The sequence below is a fragment of the Vanessa tameamea genome, chromosome 8, assembly GCF_037043105.1.
Source record: "Vanessa tameamea isolate UH-Manoa-2023 chromosome 8, ilVanTame1 primary haplotype, whole genome shotgun sequence".
Classification (NCBI taxonomy): domain Eukaryota; kingdom Metazoa; phylum Arthropoda; class Insecta; order Lepidoptera; family Nymphalidae; genus Vanessa; species Vanessa tameamea.
In genome coordinates, this window is record NC_087316.1 from 1,506,178 (window position 1) to 1,524,292 (window position 18,115).

The 18,115-nt window shown below is 34.8% G+C and overlaps 1 protein-coding gene across 2 annotated transcripts in view; it reads left to right on the plus strand.

Annotated features, from left to right (window-relative positions):
* Nucleotides 1-18,115, plus strand: part of LOC113396246 (mediator of RNA polymerase II transcription subunit 13) — a 60,645-nt gene that overhangs the window by 12,467 nt on the left and 30,063 nt on the right. For both annotated transcript variants that reach the window (XM_064215476.1, XM_026634119.2), the window contains exon 2: nt 5,706-6,006. In XM_064215476.1, coding sequence (XP_064071546.1) covers nt 5,706-6,006 — 301 coding nt within the window. The remainder of the gene's footprint in view (nt 1-5,705; nt 6,007-18,115) is intronic.

Sequence of the window (18,115 nt, forward strand, 5' to 3'; positions counted from 1 at the left end):
TAAGGTTCGTTGACCGCGGACGCGCGCGCCTGTTTTTACCGTTAGCTGGATAGCACACTGTAGTGCAGCCTACCTGTATACCCTTCACCCTTGCTCAGGGTGTAATTTTCTCCGGTTCATCCTTACTTTTTCTCCATTTTTACGTCGAGCTTGTCTCGTCTGAAATGCTTCAACGTTCTTTGAAAATACGACCATAAGTATACTCGAGTAGAACGAGAGATTTGTTTTAAATGAATATTACGTAAGGTAGATACTTTCTGTGAAGTATAACGTGTAATTGTGCTGTGACAATTGACACTTTAATTTTTAAAAACATAAGGATGTTTACAATGGTTATTTTATTGAAAACTTGTAAAATGATAACATGTGACAATAAAACGCGATGAGTATTTCGACGGTTTTTCTCAAGGCATTCTCATTTCCGAATTGGGGGTAGTGTTTTTTTTTTAAGCAATTTTTTGGACTTTGTTTGAATTAAAGCTTTAATCGCAGTCGCAGTTCAATGGCCGATGGAGCGATTGTTGAGTTATTATTTCTACTCGATTACGGCATTGCAAAAGCGTGCGAACAATAGATACATTGAGAGAACTCGTAATCTAAATACAACATGTCAGTTGCTGTCACCGTCCGTGCTTTTAAATCTTTAAGAAAGATACCAATAAATTTGTTTATCTCGTCAATATAGTCTATAAATATTTATAAAAGTGTAATCTCTATGAGATGAAATCTTTCTTGAATATTAATTTTATCCGTTGTTTCGTTTAAGTTTATTAGTTATGTATATTATTATACTATATCTTTATTTTAAATACAACGGTCTACATATATTTACATTTTATTAGTATAAATTGTTTTCAAAGTAGGTACTCGATTTTATTTAAAACATTAATTCAAGATCTTAAGATTCGTTAGTAGTTCACCTTTCTATAAACGTATTATGTAACTATTATTTATTGTTCAATTTGATTAAATCAGTAGCAGATATACAATGTTGTTTCAATACCTCTCAAAGAACAGCGCATAATAGTATTATTGTATTCATCACAACTCGTTACCGTACCGGCTCTGCCTGCGCCCGCGCAGCCTGACCTCACCGACCGGCGCGTGCCTCTCGACGCGCTCGTCGCATAACAATTTAGTATTTTGTTCACACTTTGCGCTTCAATAGCATGGATTGCCAGTGGATTTAATTGAGGCCTTCTATTTTAAACTCATGTTTGAATCCTTTGTTTCTTTTAAATATTGTTTTAAGATTCAATCGCACAGTCCACTGTTCAAACGAGTTTTCGCATCGAGTGTACCCAAATTAGGCCACGTTAATTTGACGGTTTTATTTACTTGTAACTATAATATTGTATACAAATTAAATGAATCAATAAAAAATGACTTAGATATTACAAATGTGGTCTATTATCTAAATCTCTCGGGTCAGAGGTAATTGTTTTATCATTTTAATATTGGCGCAGATAACCATATACTTCAGTATTGTAACCGCTTTGTTCCCGTCTCGCTCCCGCTCGTTCTTATTTGAATGACAAAGAGGGAGTGAGGTAGTTGTAAGTGGCGAGTCGTTACCGCCTACACGCCCCCGGTAACATGGTTCTAGTTGTCGGAAGAATCTGTTTGACTCCTGTTTACAGTACGGCTACATTATATTCACTCCACGTGCAAAAACGTAACTTCATAAAATGAACTCTACATGTATGACGTGAAGGTTCAGTTTCATATTATATCGTTCGATATAGCTGTGGGAAATGTACGATTGTAACTCTTAAAAGTTAAACCGACCATTAGATTTAAGGGTTGATCGAGGTCAGATAAATTAATAGGTGAACTTTTATTGTAATAAAGTATTAAACGAGCTTAAATAAATTAATTACATCTGTTTTAGACAGCTCATGTTTCGTTATAATGTGTATATATTTATTCTAATAATAAATTTAATTCGATTTTTTAAAATTTTACTTCTTTAAAATGAAATGTTGCTTCGCTTTTTGAATCGTTTATTTGACTTTACTATTTTATAAGTAAGCCTGTAAGAGTTGTATGTATAGTAAGTCTAAGTAGGTCGGTGCAACTCATATGTTAATTAACATTCCCTATATTTTATTCTAGGGTCGTAAGTTTTATATACATAAATTGGGTTAATTTTCTAAATTATTTATGATCTTATATGATATAAGGAACAAATTACGAAATAACAAAGGCTTATACGTCCTTATTGTATTATTTCACATATATTTTTTTTAATTATATTATTCAATCACTACAATAAAATTCAATAACGATTACATGTTTTATAATGTAAACAATTATAATTGCAACATGTCTACATGTCTTATCTTGATTATTGATTTACGGAATATGTACATCGCTCCAAAGTCATCGCATGGTAACAGTAACTCGGCACTTACCTACGCCATTGGCGGACTGGATCGTTATAAATCACGGACGATTATGACCGTTATCGCAAAGGAGCAGATGTTAGATTCGTTCGTTGCTTAGACTAGAACCTTATAGTGAAATGAAACGCGCAATCCATAGTAATGATGTTCGCGGAAGTAGCCGACATGAGGCGATCATGTCACGCACCGTGTCACCGAGCTCGGTCGGAAAAATGTAAAGGTATCGATTTTGTGAAATTGTTGCTGTATTCAAATTTTTGGAACAAATTGTGCTATAACATCTAAAACGATGAAATATGCTGATATTTAAAGAAAGTATTTATACCTCGTATGCATTTACATATTTATGCCTACCATACCCTTTTTAAACTTTTTGCTGCAATTGTTCTCTGAATTTAATTTCGCTAAAAAATTTAAAAAGATTTCTTAGTTATAAAGGTATTTTAAAGCTAGCGTCTACTAAAGACAGAATGCTATATACTAAATACAGTATGTGTACTTCTAAGTCTGGGCACTATTTATTAATTCCTAACTTATCTGACGTCGGTTCGGTTAAATAACACGTTTCGCTGTCGTATGTCTCAAATGTCTCAATGTTGTAAATGCAATCTGTATAAATTTACGTAAAAGGAAATACATTCAGTAAGTACGTACAAAAATGTAATAATAAAAAAAATATTTTTTGAATTTAGGTTATTATTTAAATATATGTAGGTATAAAAATCACTTAAAAAATATGTTAAAATAATATATTATCAAAAAAAAATCAAAACCGACCCCCTAGAGAGTTGTGACGTCACAGAAGAAAAATGCAGTAGCGAAGTGCAGGGCCGGGGGCGAGCGCACGCGCACGTCTCTGTCGCCGTCACATCATCCTCGATTGTTTACCCCGCAAGTAACGTAAGCGCGGTGTTGCCGCGCCGTGTTCGCCTCCTCTCACTTTCGCGACGCTCCGTCCCGCTCGTACGTAGTAAACCCTTCTCGCTCTCGGCTAGCGGTGTTCGACTTTTTTGGACATGCAGTTTTTTCCGTTCTCGGTTATGCTCGCTTTACGGACCTACATTGTTTACAGTCAACTGTTTATTTAATTGTACATATTTTATGGTTCCGGTAGTTTCTCGATTAGATAAAGCCAAGTTCTAGCTAAGGACAACAATTGTATTGAGTGTTATTACTCGTTTCTAAAACAATGTCTCACACAAAACTACATATAATATCCATTACCAATACAAACAGCTCAAACCGACAAAGTAAAAGTAAATTGGAAACGAAACACTAAAACTTTAAGAAACCTAAAATGTGTCCTACAGACCATTGAAACGGGGTCATTTTTAAGCCTGTTGGGCTGGATAATATGCCGAGAAAACATTCCAAAGGGTATTAAGTAATTTTCATTTACTTATGTTTAATGTTTCGTACTTTATGAACAATGTTCTTACCGAAGTACCAAGTTCCTGCCCTTATTTTTGTTTTAATTTCATAAAGTTGCATCAAGTTACTTAAGTTGACTTTAGATCCGGTCATGGTGGAAATTTCCCAGGAAACTCCCTGCCTTTCAACGGCTTCAACCGGGCGTTATCGCCCAGGTCGGTGAGTCCGTCAGACGACGTCGTTCGCTTCGCATTTTAAATTCAAATAACCGCAGATTTTCTGACAAAGTTTCGTTTTACGAGTTGAGAGCTTTGTCGACGAATATTTTTGCTTAATATCAGCCTCGCCGCTACGTTCGCTTTGATGTAGCCTTTGAATTACCATTGTAATCTATTGACCCCTTTGTACGAGTATCGGAAAGACATTAGCGCCTAGGGAAGACATTTGTTGAAGATTTTGCTCTTTTAGTGATTAGCTGTTACAGCTTTCATAGTTTCATATTAGTTTACATTTAAAAATTCGTATTTCAGTTTAAAAAAAAATCATTGATCGATTTTTAAACATCCCATGGCGATGTTGATACTGATGCGTGGTCACGTCATACGATAGAAAGTGAGTTGGTCCCGCGCGAGCGCATCGGGCGTTAGAAAGCGGCCGGTCTCCGACGTCCACCGAAACGGCGATCGGCATGCGTCTGTGCATTCTTTCACTTATGTGAAAGAATGCACACACGCATGCCGATCGACGTGATTATGCGCAATGTGGAACGAAGGCAACATTAAGATGAACCAAATATAAGTACTCGATCAATATATATCATTTGGTACGATCTAATTCATTATGGATTCGTTTCAAACTGAACGTCTACTCGAAAAGAAACCCAAGTCCCCTTCATGGAAGTCGTTCGATGCGACCCCACGCGCGTCTGCCAGGTGCGTGGAGCCCTTCCGCTGCAGATGGCTATGTCGGCAAGAAGTCCGTTGACCCTCTTAGCTGCGGCTATTAATATTTAACACCTTCAGTATAGCAACAAAACGTCTGATTCGCCTTTTGACCTTCGTACTATATTTTTTATTTATTACTTTTTTTAATACACAGACACCGTTATCAGTATGAAAAAGTCTTTTAAAGATGATAGACCTACTTATTATAATTATGGTTGTGATGATTATAATATATTTTTATTATATATTTGAAATATGTTTAACGGCTCATACAATTCATTAAATCCTTTTATTTGTGGTCAGATTCCTGACTTCGGACATGGGGTATTGACCTGTTGCTAACATTAACGCGCTTGCGCATCCGCAAGGTCATATCAACATTACTATGTTGCTGATCTCGAATCAATAATACAATCTATAATATTTTAGCTTCAAAACTGAACAGTGTTGTAAACTGAGATTAAATCCAGTGACACGATTTAAGAAAAAAAATAAAATAGGTAAACTCGAGAATGAAAACGGTGTTATTCAATTTAAATAATATATTACTCATACATACTTGTTTTACGTAAGTCGCAAGGTAATCAACACTGGTAGGTAATTATATTAATGAGGAAGAAAATATTTTACACCTTATTTATACAAATAGTTTAGTACGACGTTATAAATATTATTTAACTAATTCAAATTAAATAAAACTCATATAAGTTATACAATCAATTATTACATTTGATAATGTTACTGTTCAATGATATCTAGTAGCTACTGCTTTTATTATTGTTTATATTTAGAAAATAATTGGCTATTTTGTATTTCACGCTCCAATGTTGTCAATAGTATATACCTTTTCATACCATGTAATAATAAGAACTATAATGTCATTGTATATTAACATTATCAAGTTGAATTATCTGATACGAATATAATTTCGGCATAATATTATTAAATTGTGATATTTTCGCTGAACGGATTCAATTTGTTCCAGACGGAGCTGTATGGCATAAAATGGCGTAAACTAGTGTGGGGGGAGTCGAGCGGCGGCGCCGAGGGCGAGGAGGGCGCCGCGCCGCTCGCCGACCCTGTCATCAGCAGCTACGCGCGCTGCCTCGCCGGCGACATCCTGTGCGTGTGGCGGCGCGTGCCGGCCCCGCAGCCTCTCGACATCGACATCGGCATGGCCGCGCCGCCACCGCTCTCCCTACGAGCTTCGAAGGAGCTATGGATCTTCTGGTACGGCGAGGAGCCGGACCTCAACGGACTTGTCGCACCCGAACTTATCGCCAGCCGTGAGTATTTTACGTGTTATTTTACTGATTATAAGACGTAATATATCTAGGTACTTTAGTTTCTGCCAATCGTGACTATATTATATTCTTACATACAATAACACGCCTACTTTGTTCAATCATAATTCAACTAGTAATATTTTTAATTAATAATAATTCAAAAAAATACTAAGTAATCAAAATTCGTTTAGAATTCGTCCAAATATTTGGGCGTGATTTTTTTACAAATGTTTACATAAGATAAATTAATAAGCTTAAAAATAAATGATTTTTAGCGCTACAAGTGTAGTACTTACAGTAAGTAATCATGTTTTGGCGCGCTAGCAGTTTAATGTCTGAACTTAACAGCTCGTTTAACAAGCCTCCGGGAGATGTTGTATCATCGGTAACAATTACGCGAAAGATTAAGATCGTGCGACGTCATTCCTTCTCGAGGCTCGAGTAACGGGGACCGGGAAAACTTGAGCGACTAATTAATATCATAAATTACGTATACAGTGTACTTTTAACTTGTAGACATGATCGCTTGAAACGAGAAGTAAGGTGAAATGATAACTATTTGTCAGTTAAAAACAGTAAAAATATCGAAAATGAATTACAATTAAGAAATATTATTAATTATAGAGCTATAAGAAATCGATTATTCATCTTCAGCGTGAAAGGCTCGTGTCAATTCAAAGTGTATCGACCGAATAAGGAAAAATGACATTAAACCCTCCCACGGCACGGTAACAACAAAAAGCTCATAAAATTGTAGCTATTGAAACGAAGAAGTATCAAAGTAAAAGTGTTGGCTAGGTGTCAAGAAAAGTTTGAGGCGGTGCCTGTCGAAGGCTAGTCGCGAACGACTTCGCTTCAAGTGCAACAGGTGGTCTTGATAAAGTTAGCGGGGAATACTTTGTGATATGTTTCGAAAGTGAACGACACACGACGCACGTTGATTTATTTTTACGAGTGACAAACTGATGTGATCCAATACGATGGCCTGTTGCTATGTTTTAATAAACAGATAATAATAATAGTAGATGACAGTATCTGTGGTTATATTATGATTTCGTTCGAAGAGATGTTACATTTTAGTGCCCATGATCGACGGTTTAAGGAATACTTAATGTTTATAGGTCAATTACGTACCATCAGGCGACCCATGAGCTCGGATGCTCTTGTGTTGTATGTTTAAAAAATATAATGAATACTTATTATTATAGAGCCGAGATGGCCCAGTGGTTAGAACGCGTGCATCTTAACCGATGATTTCGGGTTCAAACCCAGGCAGGCACCACTGAATTTACATGTGCTTAATTTGTTTATAATTCATCTCGTGCTCGGCGGTGAAGGAAAACATCGTGAGGAAACCTGCATGTGTCTAATTTCAACGAAATTCTGCCACATATGTATTCCACCAACCCGCATTGGAGCAGCGTGGTGGAACATGCTCCATACCTTCTCCTCAACGGGAGAGGAGGCCTTAGCCCAGCAGTGGGAAATTTACAGGCTGATTATGTTTATGGTTATGTACTTATTATAATGAATATATGTATCGTACCTTTTCCATAAGATACATGTAACTTTTCACCCAAATCATTTTACTTTCATAATATCGCACAGCCCATAAAGTGCGATTGATTTTCCGCAATTCGTTTGAACAGTTCGCCAACTCATTTACTCTGTGGTCGAGTATTATACAGTTACCGTAATGACTAGAAACTTCAAATCGACAATGTGTTGAGCAATACTAAAGATTGTTAATTGCTCGAAGACACGATACGTCCACGGATGTATGTACATTGTACAGTCGTGCTGGTGTATCCGTTGGACGTTCGAACTGCGAAGATGTATGTATTAAACCGACGGACAATCAACGTGTTTTAATATATGTGATAGTAACGTTTAGTGCATATGTAATACTATGTAACGGGTTAATTTCTTTTTTTTATTACTATTTTATTCGACGGTTATAGGTATATAAATAAGTTTATTACAACAAATAGCAAATATATTTATAAGGAAAGTAAAAAATAACAATTTATATGTAATTGAAAACATCTTATTCAATAATTATAAATAGACCAGAAATAATATATTCAAGGTTGTTGTGTTTATATTAAAACGGTGTTATGAAATTTAAAAAATATATAAATGTGCTAGTTGCACATTGTTGTTATACACTTGGTATAGTTGCAGTTGTGCATCAAGTGACATTTATTCGCAATCTTCTTCATCTGATATATTTTTTTCGTTTCAACATTGTTCGCTAACTATCGATTCCTTATTATAATATTTCATCATGAGAGATAAAATCCGTCTTTAGCTGAAATAAATAAATATTGACGAACGATAAATCAAATCAAATCAAGTTTATTCAAGTAAACTTCACAACGAAGCGTTTTTGAATCGTCAATATTAAAATACTACCACCGTTTCGGAAAGCAGCCTCCAGCGAGAAGAAACGGCAAGAAACTAGCATAGTTGCTCTTTTCAATTAAACAGATTAACAATGCTGTTTTTTTACAATAATTAGTGTCCTGTGATGGAACCCGAGCCTAAATCCAGGCGTTTTTTTCTATAAAGTACTCTTTTAATGAATAATAAGACTTATTTATTAATTTAGTCTTAATAAACTTTTTACATTTCGTAAATGGTAAATTGGTTACATTTCCCGGTATCTTATTATATAAGCGTATACCATTGCCCAAAAACGTTCACTTTACCGTATGCAAACGGAAAGTAGGGGTTACAAGTTTATTATACATAGATAAGTCATTGTTATCGTGCGAAATTCTATATAGTAACGTTTTCCTCCTCGTTTATTTATTTAAACGATACCGGCCATACCGGCGGCGCGGGCGCAGCAACGGCGTGCAAGTTCAAGCGACCGATTCCTAAAATAGAACGTGACATAAATCTACATAAACGGTCCTTATTTTGGTCGGTGCCCATTGTGACGGTGACGCCTCTCGAGCTTTTCTCTGAAATTCACAAGGATTTTCTTTGTTATTTATATTTGATAACGACCGTATTGTGCGCTGCAAACGTACTAAGATTGTTTTATAATCAACCTTAAAATTTGTATTCTTGTTTAACGTAATGACCCATAAATCTTTCATTTCTGACCATTAAAACCTCTTCTAATATAAGTTTGGAGTTTATTGCGCAGTTCGTTTGGATTTTTCTGAAAATCTGAATTAAGCCTTTTTTTATCTCGCGAAAAATGCTGCACGCGTGTCTTCCAGGCGCCCAAGTACATCAGAATACCCACTAAAAATCTCCGTATCTTCAGCGGGCGCCACGGGTCGCTTTCGCATGCTACCCTGATGAAAGAATTAACCACCCTATAACTAAAGCACAGACGATTTTCCAAACAATTATCATATTCTTACAATACAGCAGAATTTTTTTGCATATAATTTTTTTTTTACACTCAATATGGAATTTACATTAATAATGTGTAATGTAATAATTCTAATTTATTTAACGTTTCGTTTTATTAATTGCATGTAATTAAAAATTTCCTTGTGTAGAATTTACAGTATCGGCCGTTAGTGACCGTGATCGTCAATTATTTTAACCTTGCGTACTCATTTAGCTCAGGAGCAACAGCATTCGGAAGCTGACCACAGCTTAGAACATCTGAGATTAAACTGTATCGCGATGATTCTGTAAAATATGAATAATAATTTAAAGGCAATGCAATTAAATTATTGCATCAAATACTAGTATAAATATTTATACTACATAACAAGACTTAAAATAGGTAATTTTTTTTTTTTTTTACTATTTATTTCTATTACGAAAAAGTGTAACTGCTCAGTCTCTCGTCGGTTTTTCTAGGTTATATCTATTCTGATAATTTGTATTCAATTGATATGTTACAGGATTGAACCTGTAACATAACGTCATCGGTATAAAAAAAAATGAATATAGAAATAAGTGACTGCTAATTTAAATGTTACCAAACTGAAATATTGATTGAATTGATAGATATTCTTTCTTTGAATTCGGATAAAATATAGCTGTACGAAATCGTATTACAGTATTCTTTTGAAATAATTTTATTTCATTGTTAAATTTAACGCATACTAACGCTAACTTTGCAAAAGATGCAATTTGTTTACAAACGTGTTTTCTTTCATATGATAATAAGTCAATTATATATGTATAAAGATATATGTAGTTCTTTCACATATGTTGGCAGTATGTTCTTAGATATTGTAGATTTTTTTTTTTATATTTGTAAGGAGATAGATTATTATTTTAATAAAATCCTAACTAATATCATAAATGTGAAAGTACGTTTGGTTGGTACTAACCGATCATTGTGTAATCTTTCATACACGGTGTCACGGGTACATAAGTAATGCACTCCACAAGCGGGTAGAAATTAGTATATTATCTTTGTACTGAGCTTCTATATAGTCATCGAAAGCAATATCTTAATAATGAATACAATTTGATGATATGTAATATTAATACATTTTTATGAGTCGAGTTACATTGTTATTTAATTAATTTGTTTAGTGTTATTATCTAATTATAATTTATTCTACATAAGCATGTAAACCAGGAAGGCGTTATTCGAGCGAGTGGTTGCGTAATGTCACACCTAGGTGGCAACGAGGCTTAACGATATTACGTGAACAGAAGCGCCACGCGGCTCTATAGAAGGCCGAAGCGCTAATCGGAAGTAGCTTTATCATACTCGTATCGCTGGTAAAACTTTGTATGAAATAATTATAATCAGACTTGTGATATAATACTGATATAGTTTTACTTTGTAGACGATCTCTTAGAAACGGTTATATCCTCTTTTACTAAAAACTTATTTTTGTTTAATATGTTTTTATTTGTAATACACTTTTCGATAACAGCTTCTTCGGCATTCAAAACGCAGGTTTTTCGCAAATCCTCAATGATTATTATTTATGCTCTCGACCAATGATATCGGTTCATTTCGATGGCAAATATACGTATTTTGTCCTCTTGTGGCTATAATAAAATATATATGGAATAATATTTTTTTAACAAAATTCATACGTAAACGTCTTGATTTGATGCCTTCCGTTATATATAAAGACACATATTGATGTGCAATTTAAGTATATGGCGACATTTTTGGATGGTATCGCAATGGAAGGGATAGCATACGATTTGCAGACATCTTGAACCACGCCTTTTATTATTTATAATCATAGGAGAAATGTGAATTATAAAATTTGCTTAAAATTAATAAAGCAAGGTACTCGTCATTTGATTTGGTATTGAATCGATTTTTTTGACAGTATATTAAAATAATAAACAGTGCAATTTTAACTATATAATGTATATTTTATATACTGATGATATATTTTTAAGGATAAAGTCAATATTTTTCGAATATAATCGGACCGAAAATACAAGTATTCGCCGACGATAAATATCTCGCTCTTCTGTTAACCCACTTCTGCTTATAAGGGGATGGATACAAGGGTGGGCAAGGACGCAGTATCGACTCGCGATGTTCTGTGACATTTTTACCCTCGCCGCCCTAACATTCTGTTTTATATTTAATAATACTATGCTTTTAAATATTAACTTAATATAATACTTTTCCGTATAAAAATCTTGTTAATCTTAAAACTATGGTAACAATAGCGTTGTTTATTTTTGTATAACTAGATATGTGGTTGAAGAGGTTTGAACTAAAGTGTATGATCTAGTTTGAGCCCGCGATTTTGACCGTGTTTTAGGGAGGGGAAAGGTGTGTTAGATGCCCTATGTCCTATTGTGTTCCCCTGGCAACGTTAATCATGGCGATCGGTCGAGTAGTCAAGTTGTGAAAGTGTAAATATAAATGAACAGTCACTTTCGCATTTATAATATTAGTCACTAGTGACACGCCCCGGTTTCTCACGGTTGAAATTAATTGATAATGAAAATTATATGATATAATTTATACCCTGTATCAATCATGAATAATGTAGATTAATATCGATGAATAAAAAAAAAGGGACTTGATTCAATAGTAACTAAAACCCCTTACAACCAAACAAACAAATATTATCTTATAAAATATTAGTATTAAAAAAAATCAATGTACGGTGTTATACACGTTACAATGTTTTGGTTTTGGTTAGCCTATTGACTATCAGTATTTAAGCAAGCAAGCCTGTCAAGCAATTTTGATCACTAGAAAAAAAAACGTGGAAAGCGATTTTTAACGAAAATAGTCTTTACTAGAGATATAAACAAGAAACGAACTCAGTGTTCTCCTAAGAAGATCATAATACTTTCACTAAAATTTCTTATTACACCAATGTCCGGCATGAGTGGTGACCACTTACCATTAAGTGGCCCATTTACCTAACTATTTTATATAAATAAGTGTAAACAATTGTCAGTTGTCAGTCTTATTTACATTAACTCCTAAATTTAATCCTTAATGTCTCTTGATGTTGCGTTAATAACACCTGTTCGCCTTATATTTAAACTAGTGTCCAGATCCTTGGATTGTCTCCGCTGTAATAGAATCGAATAATGACGTTAAATTATCGAAATGTTACACCATTAGAATCGTTATCAAAACTACATAAGGACGAAAGTAGTTTGCACTCGCGAAGTATGGCAAGATGAGAGGGTGGATGCTGCGTTCGATCGAAGGTCGCCGCCGATCGGAGACGGACGGAAATAACTGGACGTATGGCTATTTCCCGTTCGGTCAAACCCATTGACACCTTATTTATATGTACGTAAAAAACCTTGGACTAATGTTTTTTATAACAATAATCCGTACTTAAAAAGTATGACTTAAATCCTTTTAAATTTACGAAAAAATAATTGAATTAATAATTATATCTTTCTTGATTGAACAAATATTTACAATTTTTTAATATAACGTAACGATAATGTAAAATCACTATGAAGATACATAAAGATAACGATCATTCAAAACGTTCTGGATCGGCTCGACTGCTGGTATAAAAATAATATTATTACTTTAAATATTAACTTCAAATTTACTAAAAATAAAAACTCCTATTTTATAGTTTACATAATTACCGGACGAATCCTTTACGAAGTTAGAGATTATTCGAAACTTGAGAGTAGAATAATAAAAGAAAACTACTCCAACAGCCTATCCTCGTGTTGTTAACATTGCAGATAATGCCTCTCCATATCCTGGAAAGAGTTGTACAAAACTGTCATGATTGTAAGCGACATATTAAATTAAACATTAGTGCGCTCCTGTCTTAAAAAGTAATTCTCTTTTTATAAAAAATAAGTATTTTTTATAAAGAGCTGAGATGGCACAGTGGTTGGATCGTATGTATCTTAATTGATGATTGCAGGTTCAAACCCAAGCAAGCATCGATGAATTATCATGTGCTTAATTTGTGTTTATAATTCATCTCGTTCTGTGCGGTGAAGGAAAACGTGAAATGTGTAACAGTATGTGTCTAATTTCAATGAAATTCAGCCACATGAGTATCCACCAACTCGCATTAGAGCACCGTGGTGGAATAGGCTCTCAACCTTGTCCTCAAAGCGGAGGGGAGACTTTAGCCCAGCAGTAGGACATATACATGCTATTAATTTTTAAGTGCATTCAAAGAACTGTGATTTATACAAAAACAATTTTATGGTTCTTAAACTTTTAACGAGATGGTAACAAGGTTAATCTACTCGCCTCCAACAGACACAGACAATACCGAACAGATCGAACAGCTGTTCTGTTGGATCATATGTGCTTATACAAGTTAGTTAATGGTATGCTCGACTGATCCTTTTCACTAGAAGAAATCTATCTCAATAATTTCTCGATATTAAGCCGAGCATCGAATTATGCTCCTTTTTCAATAAGTGTTTTAATAGGTCCAAATGAACGACATATATATTTTAAATATTACTTTTTTAGTGTTTTGTCGTCTCTCTTAAATAATATACATATACTGATACCGATATAAAACGTCGCAGTCACTAGAATTCCGGGTGAAAATGATATTATAATCCCCATCAAACGTTTAACTCTGTGTACGCGTGTATAACGTCCCCTAATGCCGCCGCTGGCAACGATTTGCGAGGAATCCTTCCCAGTCTAACTGCGTACGTGAGCCTATTTGCGACGAGATTAACGGTTGACCCGGGCGGCAGGCGACAACGGATAATCTGTATAGCTTTCGCGGATGCGGCGAGCTACGGCGGAATGTAGCGCTAGAGATGAAACGATTTTTACTAGAATATATCACTGCCGTAAATGGTAAAGCTGTGATACAAGTAAAAAAAACATTCACGCGTAATTGTGTGTTTAGATAAAAATCTTTATTTGTTAAATTTGATACGCATTTACCCGTAGCGCTATCACATTCTTAGATACGTATTTCGCGACAAATATGCCAAAATACGCCAAGTGAAGTGCCACCGTAACATACTATATGCAAGTCACAGGTTGTTTTTCATACCGTACTCTAAATAATAATCACACATATTGTTTGAAATAATAAACAGTTTGCTTTTAATAAAAAACAATTTGATTTTGTATTCAGTTTCACAAGTTCTTAAAAAAATTGTCCCAATCAACAACAAACTATTATTGATATATAGTAGGCTCATATAAGCACTTTTGAAACGTCGTGATACAGTATTGAATTAAATGCTATAATACTAACGAATTTTACTATTTTTATTATAAAAATAATTATTGTTTTCTCTGAAGTTGTAATAGTTCTGTTAAGTGAAGTTTCGAAGAATCCATTTGAAGTATTTAATTGAAAATATGTTAGTCCATCCTGTCCATTAAACTTAGCGTTGGTAAGTATTTGTGCAGACCCGTCTGGGTATATATCAGATTCGACCGTAATAGTAATACTTTGTATGAATGTGTTTCAGTTGGATTGTTTCGTTTGAATGAGCTATTGTGTAATAACAGACATATGTGTGTGGACATAGGTATCAGGTCCCGACATCTTGATCCTGTGGTTGGAGGCGGTGACGTTGAAATGAATGATTTATATTTGTTACCGATCACGTATCTGTAGAAGCCAACTTACCGTTAGGTATTTAAATATCTCAACTTATACCTTTATCCCGACAGAAGCTGATCTCAGCCGTTTATCAATTAACTCCGGAGTTATAATAAATAACATTTGTTACTGATAATTATCGTGTATTCAAAGTAATTGCACAGACATCGTGCTGAGAGATCACACATCTCATTCATGAATATGTAATCCCGATCACGTGATTCATTTGTACAATGGACGTGACTTTTCCTCGGTTAGTGTGTCATTAACTAGCCGTTCGATTCAGCAATGGTTCATCGGTATTACCGTAATGACAACGATTAAATATTATTGTGTGTGACGAGACACGTACTTCAGCTCTCTACGGTTGCAAGAAATACTTATATATAACGCGATGATCGCCTTTGTGTGGGTACGAGGGAGATGTTAGTAGAGTACGGCGGTATTATCCGCATATAAGGATGTATAATATATACATATTCTGAGTTTTATCCCTTCTGACTGAAGAAGTTTTGAGCGTTTTATGGCAGGCTTTACTTATGTTAAGTCTGCTATTTATTGTAAATCAACAAACGCCTTAAAATCGTTTAACACTATGAATTTTTCGCCAACCTTTGTACATATACTCAACGACCCTTCAAACATGGCCATATTAATATCAATATACATTAATGTTTTGTGGCATATGGGTCTTGCAAATGTGCAAGATATATAATGATATAAATCAAGTTTTTCTCCGTCAATGCGATTCCAACCACAGAATCAATACGTATGACCAAGATGATACGTATGTCCCCATGTATCCATTATTACAGTGGCTCATTAAAACTCAAACACATTTATACAAAGTATTACTTTCTTAACGGTTCCATTGAGTACACACATAACTAGGCATCACTTCCAAGAAATAAAAAAGAAGTTTCGACCAATATGTGCATAAAACCTATAACAATGCTAATACCTAAATCGAAATATACGTCCTAATGGAAATGGAAATAACTTTGAGCAACATTTAAATGAAATATACTCGATCATAATAATATAAACTCGATAAAATAGTTATTTAACTACGAGAGTTACGGGTAAATCTCCGGACGATAACCGCTGAACACATACGCCGGTAATAAATTAAATCCAATTTTCTGCGTGATGTATTAAATTGAGTGCATTCATATTTTAAGGGAGCTAGCCATTTCGTTTGCTCTGTGGGGGGGGGGGGGAATACAGAAGCAAATACTTTTTTCATGTATAAGGTTTTATGTGTAACATTATTTTGATTTTTTCTTAAGCCATTTTTACTCGATATTTACTATTTTATTATTAGTAATCGTTTAATTATTCAATTCGATATTTTCAATTCTCGTATGTGCTATACATATTTCACAGTTGAAAGCTCTTTGTAAAATAAAATAGTCGTTTTTATTTTTTATTTTCGTAATTGTATACCTAATTGAAAAATTATCCATAATGTTGGCAAAAAATCTTTCGCTAAATCAATACAAGCTACATTCCTTAATATAATATTCAATGCAACTGTTGTAGCTTTGTTTATTTTTTTTTGTAAAGTAGTTTTTTCCATGATGCAAAATTAAGGCTATTCTCGTAGTAACGCGACGGCTGATCGAACTCGTCTGTGCGGTGGTGCGGTGAAGCTGTGGTACGTGGGCGGCGGGCAGCGCAAATGTCAGGACCACCCCGCGCCCACTCCGGCCCTCTGGAATAGCTAACGAAATTGATAAAGGTCGACTTCTAGGCGAGAGGTCTATTGACAAGTATGCAATGTTATACTGTGACAATTACATCTGTTGCATCTATATACGATATGTAACAAATTATGCGAATTTTATAATAGCTTCTTAATAATTGCTTTACCCTTCGAATATCAGGTTCCGCAGTACGACATCGGGTGTTGGGAATTGTGTTATCTCAAATAGACGAGATCTTACACATCAGCCTTTATTTATAAAGACTGTTACACATTCTTCTTATTGTATATTACTGCATTTTCATCCCTATTATTTTCAATAGCTTCAATCTACGCCCTTTTTAACCCTCTGCAATTGTCTGATAGCACCCTTATGAAATAAGATCAATAGATATGTATAAATATTAATCTCAATGAAGCTTAATTAAAAGTATTAATTTTTATTTGCATTCGATGGCATGTTGATATAAAATTCAACGCTGAAAAGCATTCCCGAAACAGCGTGGGCTGTAACGTAGGCTACAAGTGCACCTTCACTCCCGCTGCGCCATGTGAAGCTACGCGCATATTATCGATGTAAACACGAGCGCTATAGAACAGTGCAAGGGTTGTGGAAGTGCGATACGCGAGCCGAGGGACATATTGATCGCAAGTCTTAATGCGTACAATTCCTAATTTCCTTTTTTTTTTTTTTTTATCTATATTGTGAGGTCATCTTTATCTTCTTACTATGCGATAGCGTTTTGTTTTTTTAAATATTCAAACAGAAACAACGTATCAAACATATATAACATAATTCAATAGTGTCGGAGTTCCTATATTGAAACATGTTAGGAAGAATATATTACAAGTAACGGTATGGATATCCAGAGGTATTCATAATATTGGTTTTCATAACAAACGTCAAGTTGAAGGTGCGAAGCCGGTTCTAGTAGTATCTCATATTCTAAGGCAACTATTGTATAAGGGTGGGTACATAACGTTATTATCGCATACGTAGGTATATTACGTTTGTAGTTTATAATATACAATGCGTTCACCCAGCGTTAATATAAACTTGGTTCTAGAGCACCCTTGCCCGCGGCCAGGCTTGATCCGCTTGTGTTACGGTCTGGTGGGTGCTGTCATTAATCATTCACTTTCGTGTCCTGGAGCCGTGCTTGTGTATCGTGCTGAAAACTTTATCGACTCGACCGACTTTTGTTAACTTATAGAAGATTAACTTTAGTATAAATAAAATAAATAAATATTGGACAACATCACATACATTACTCTGATCCCAATGTAAGTAGCTAAAGCACTTGTGTTATGGAGAATCAGAAGTAACGACGGTACCACATACACCTAGACCCAAGACAACATAGAAAACTAATGAACTTTTTCTACATCGACTCGGCCGGGAATCGAA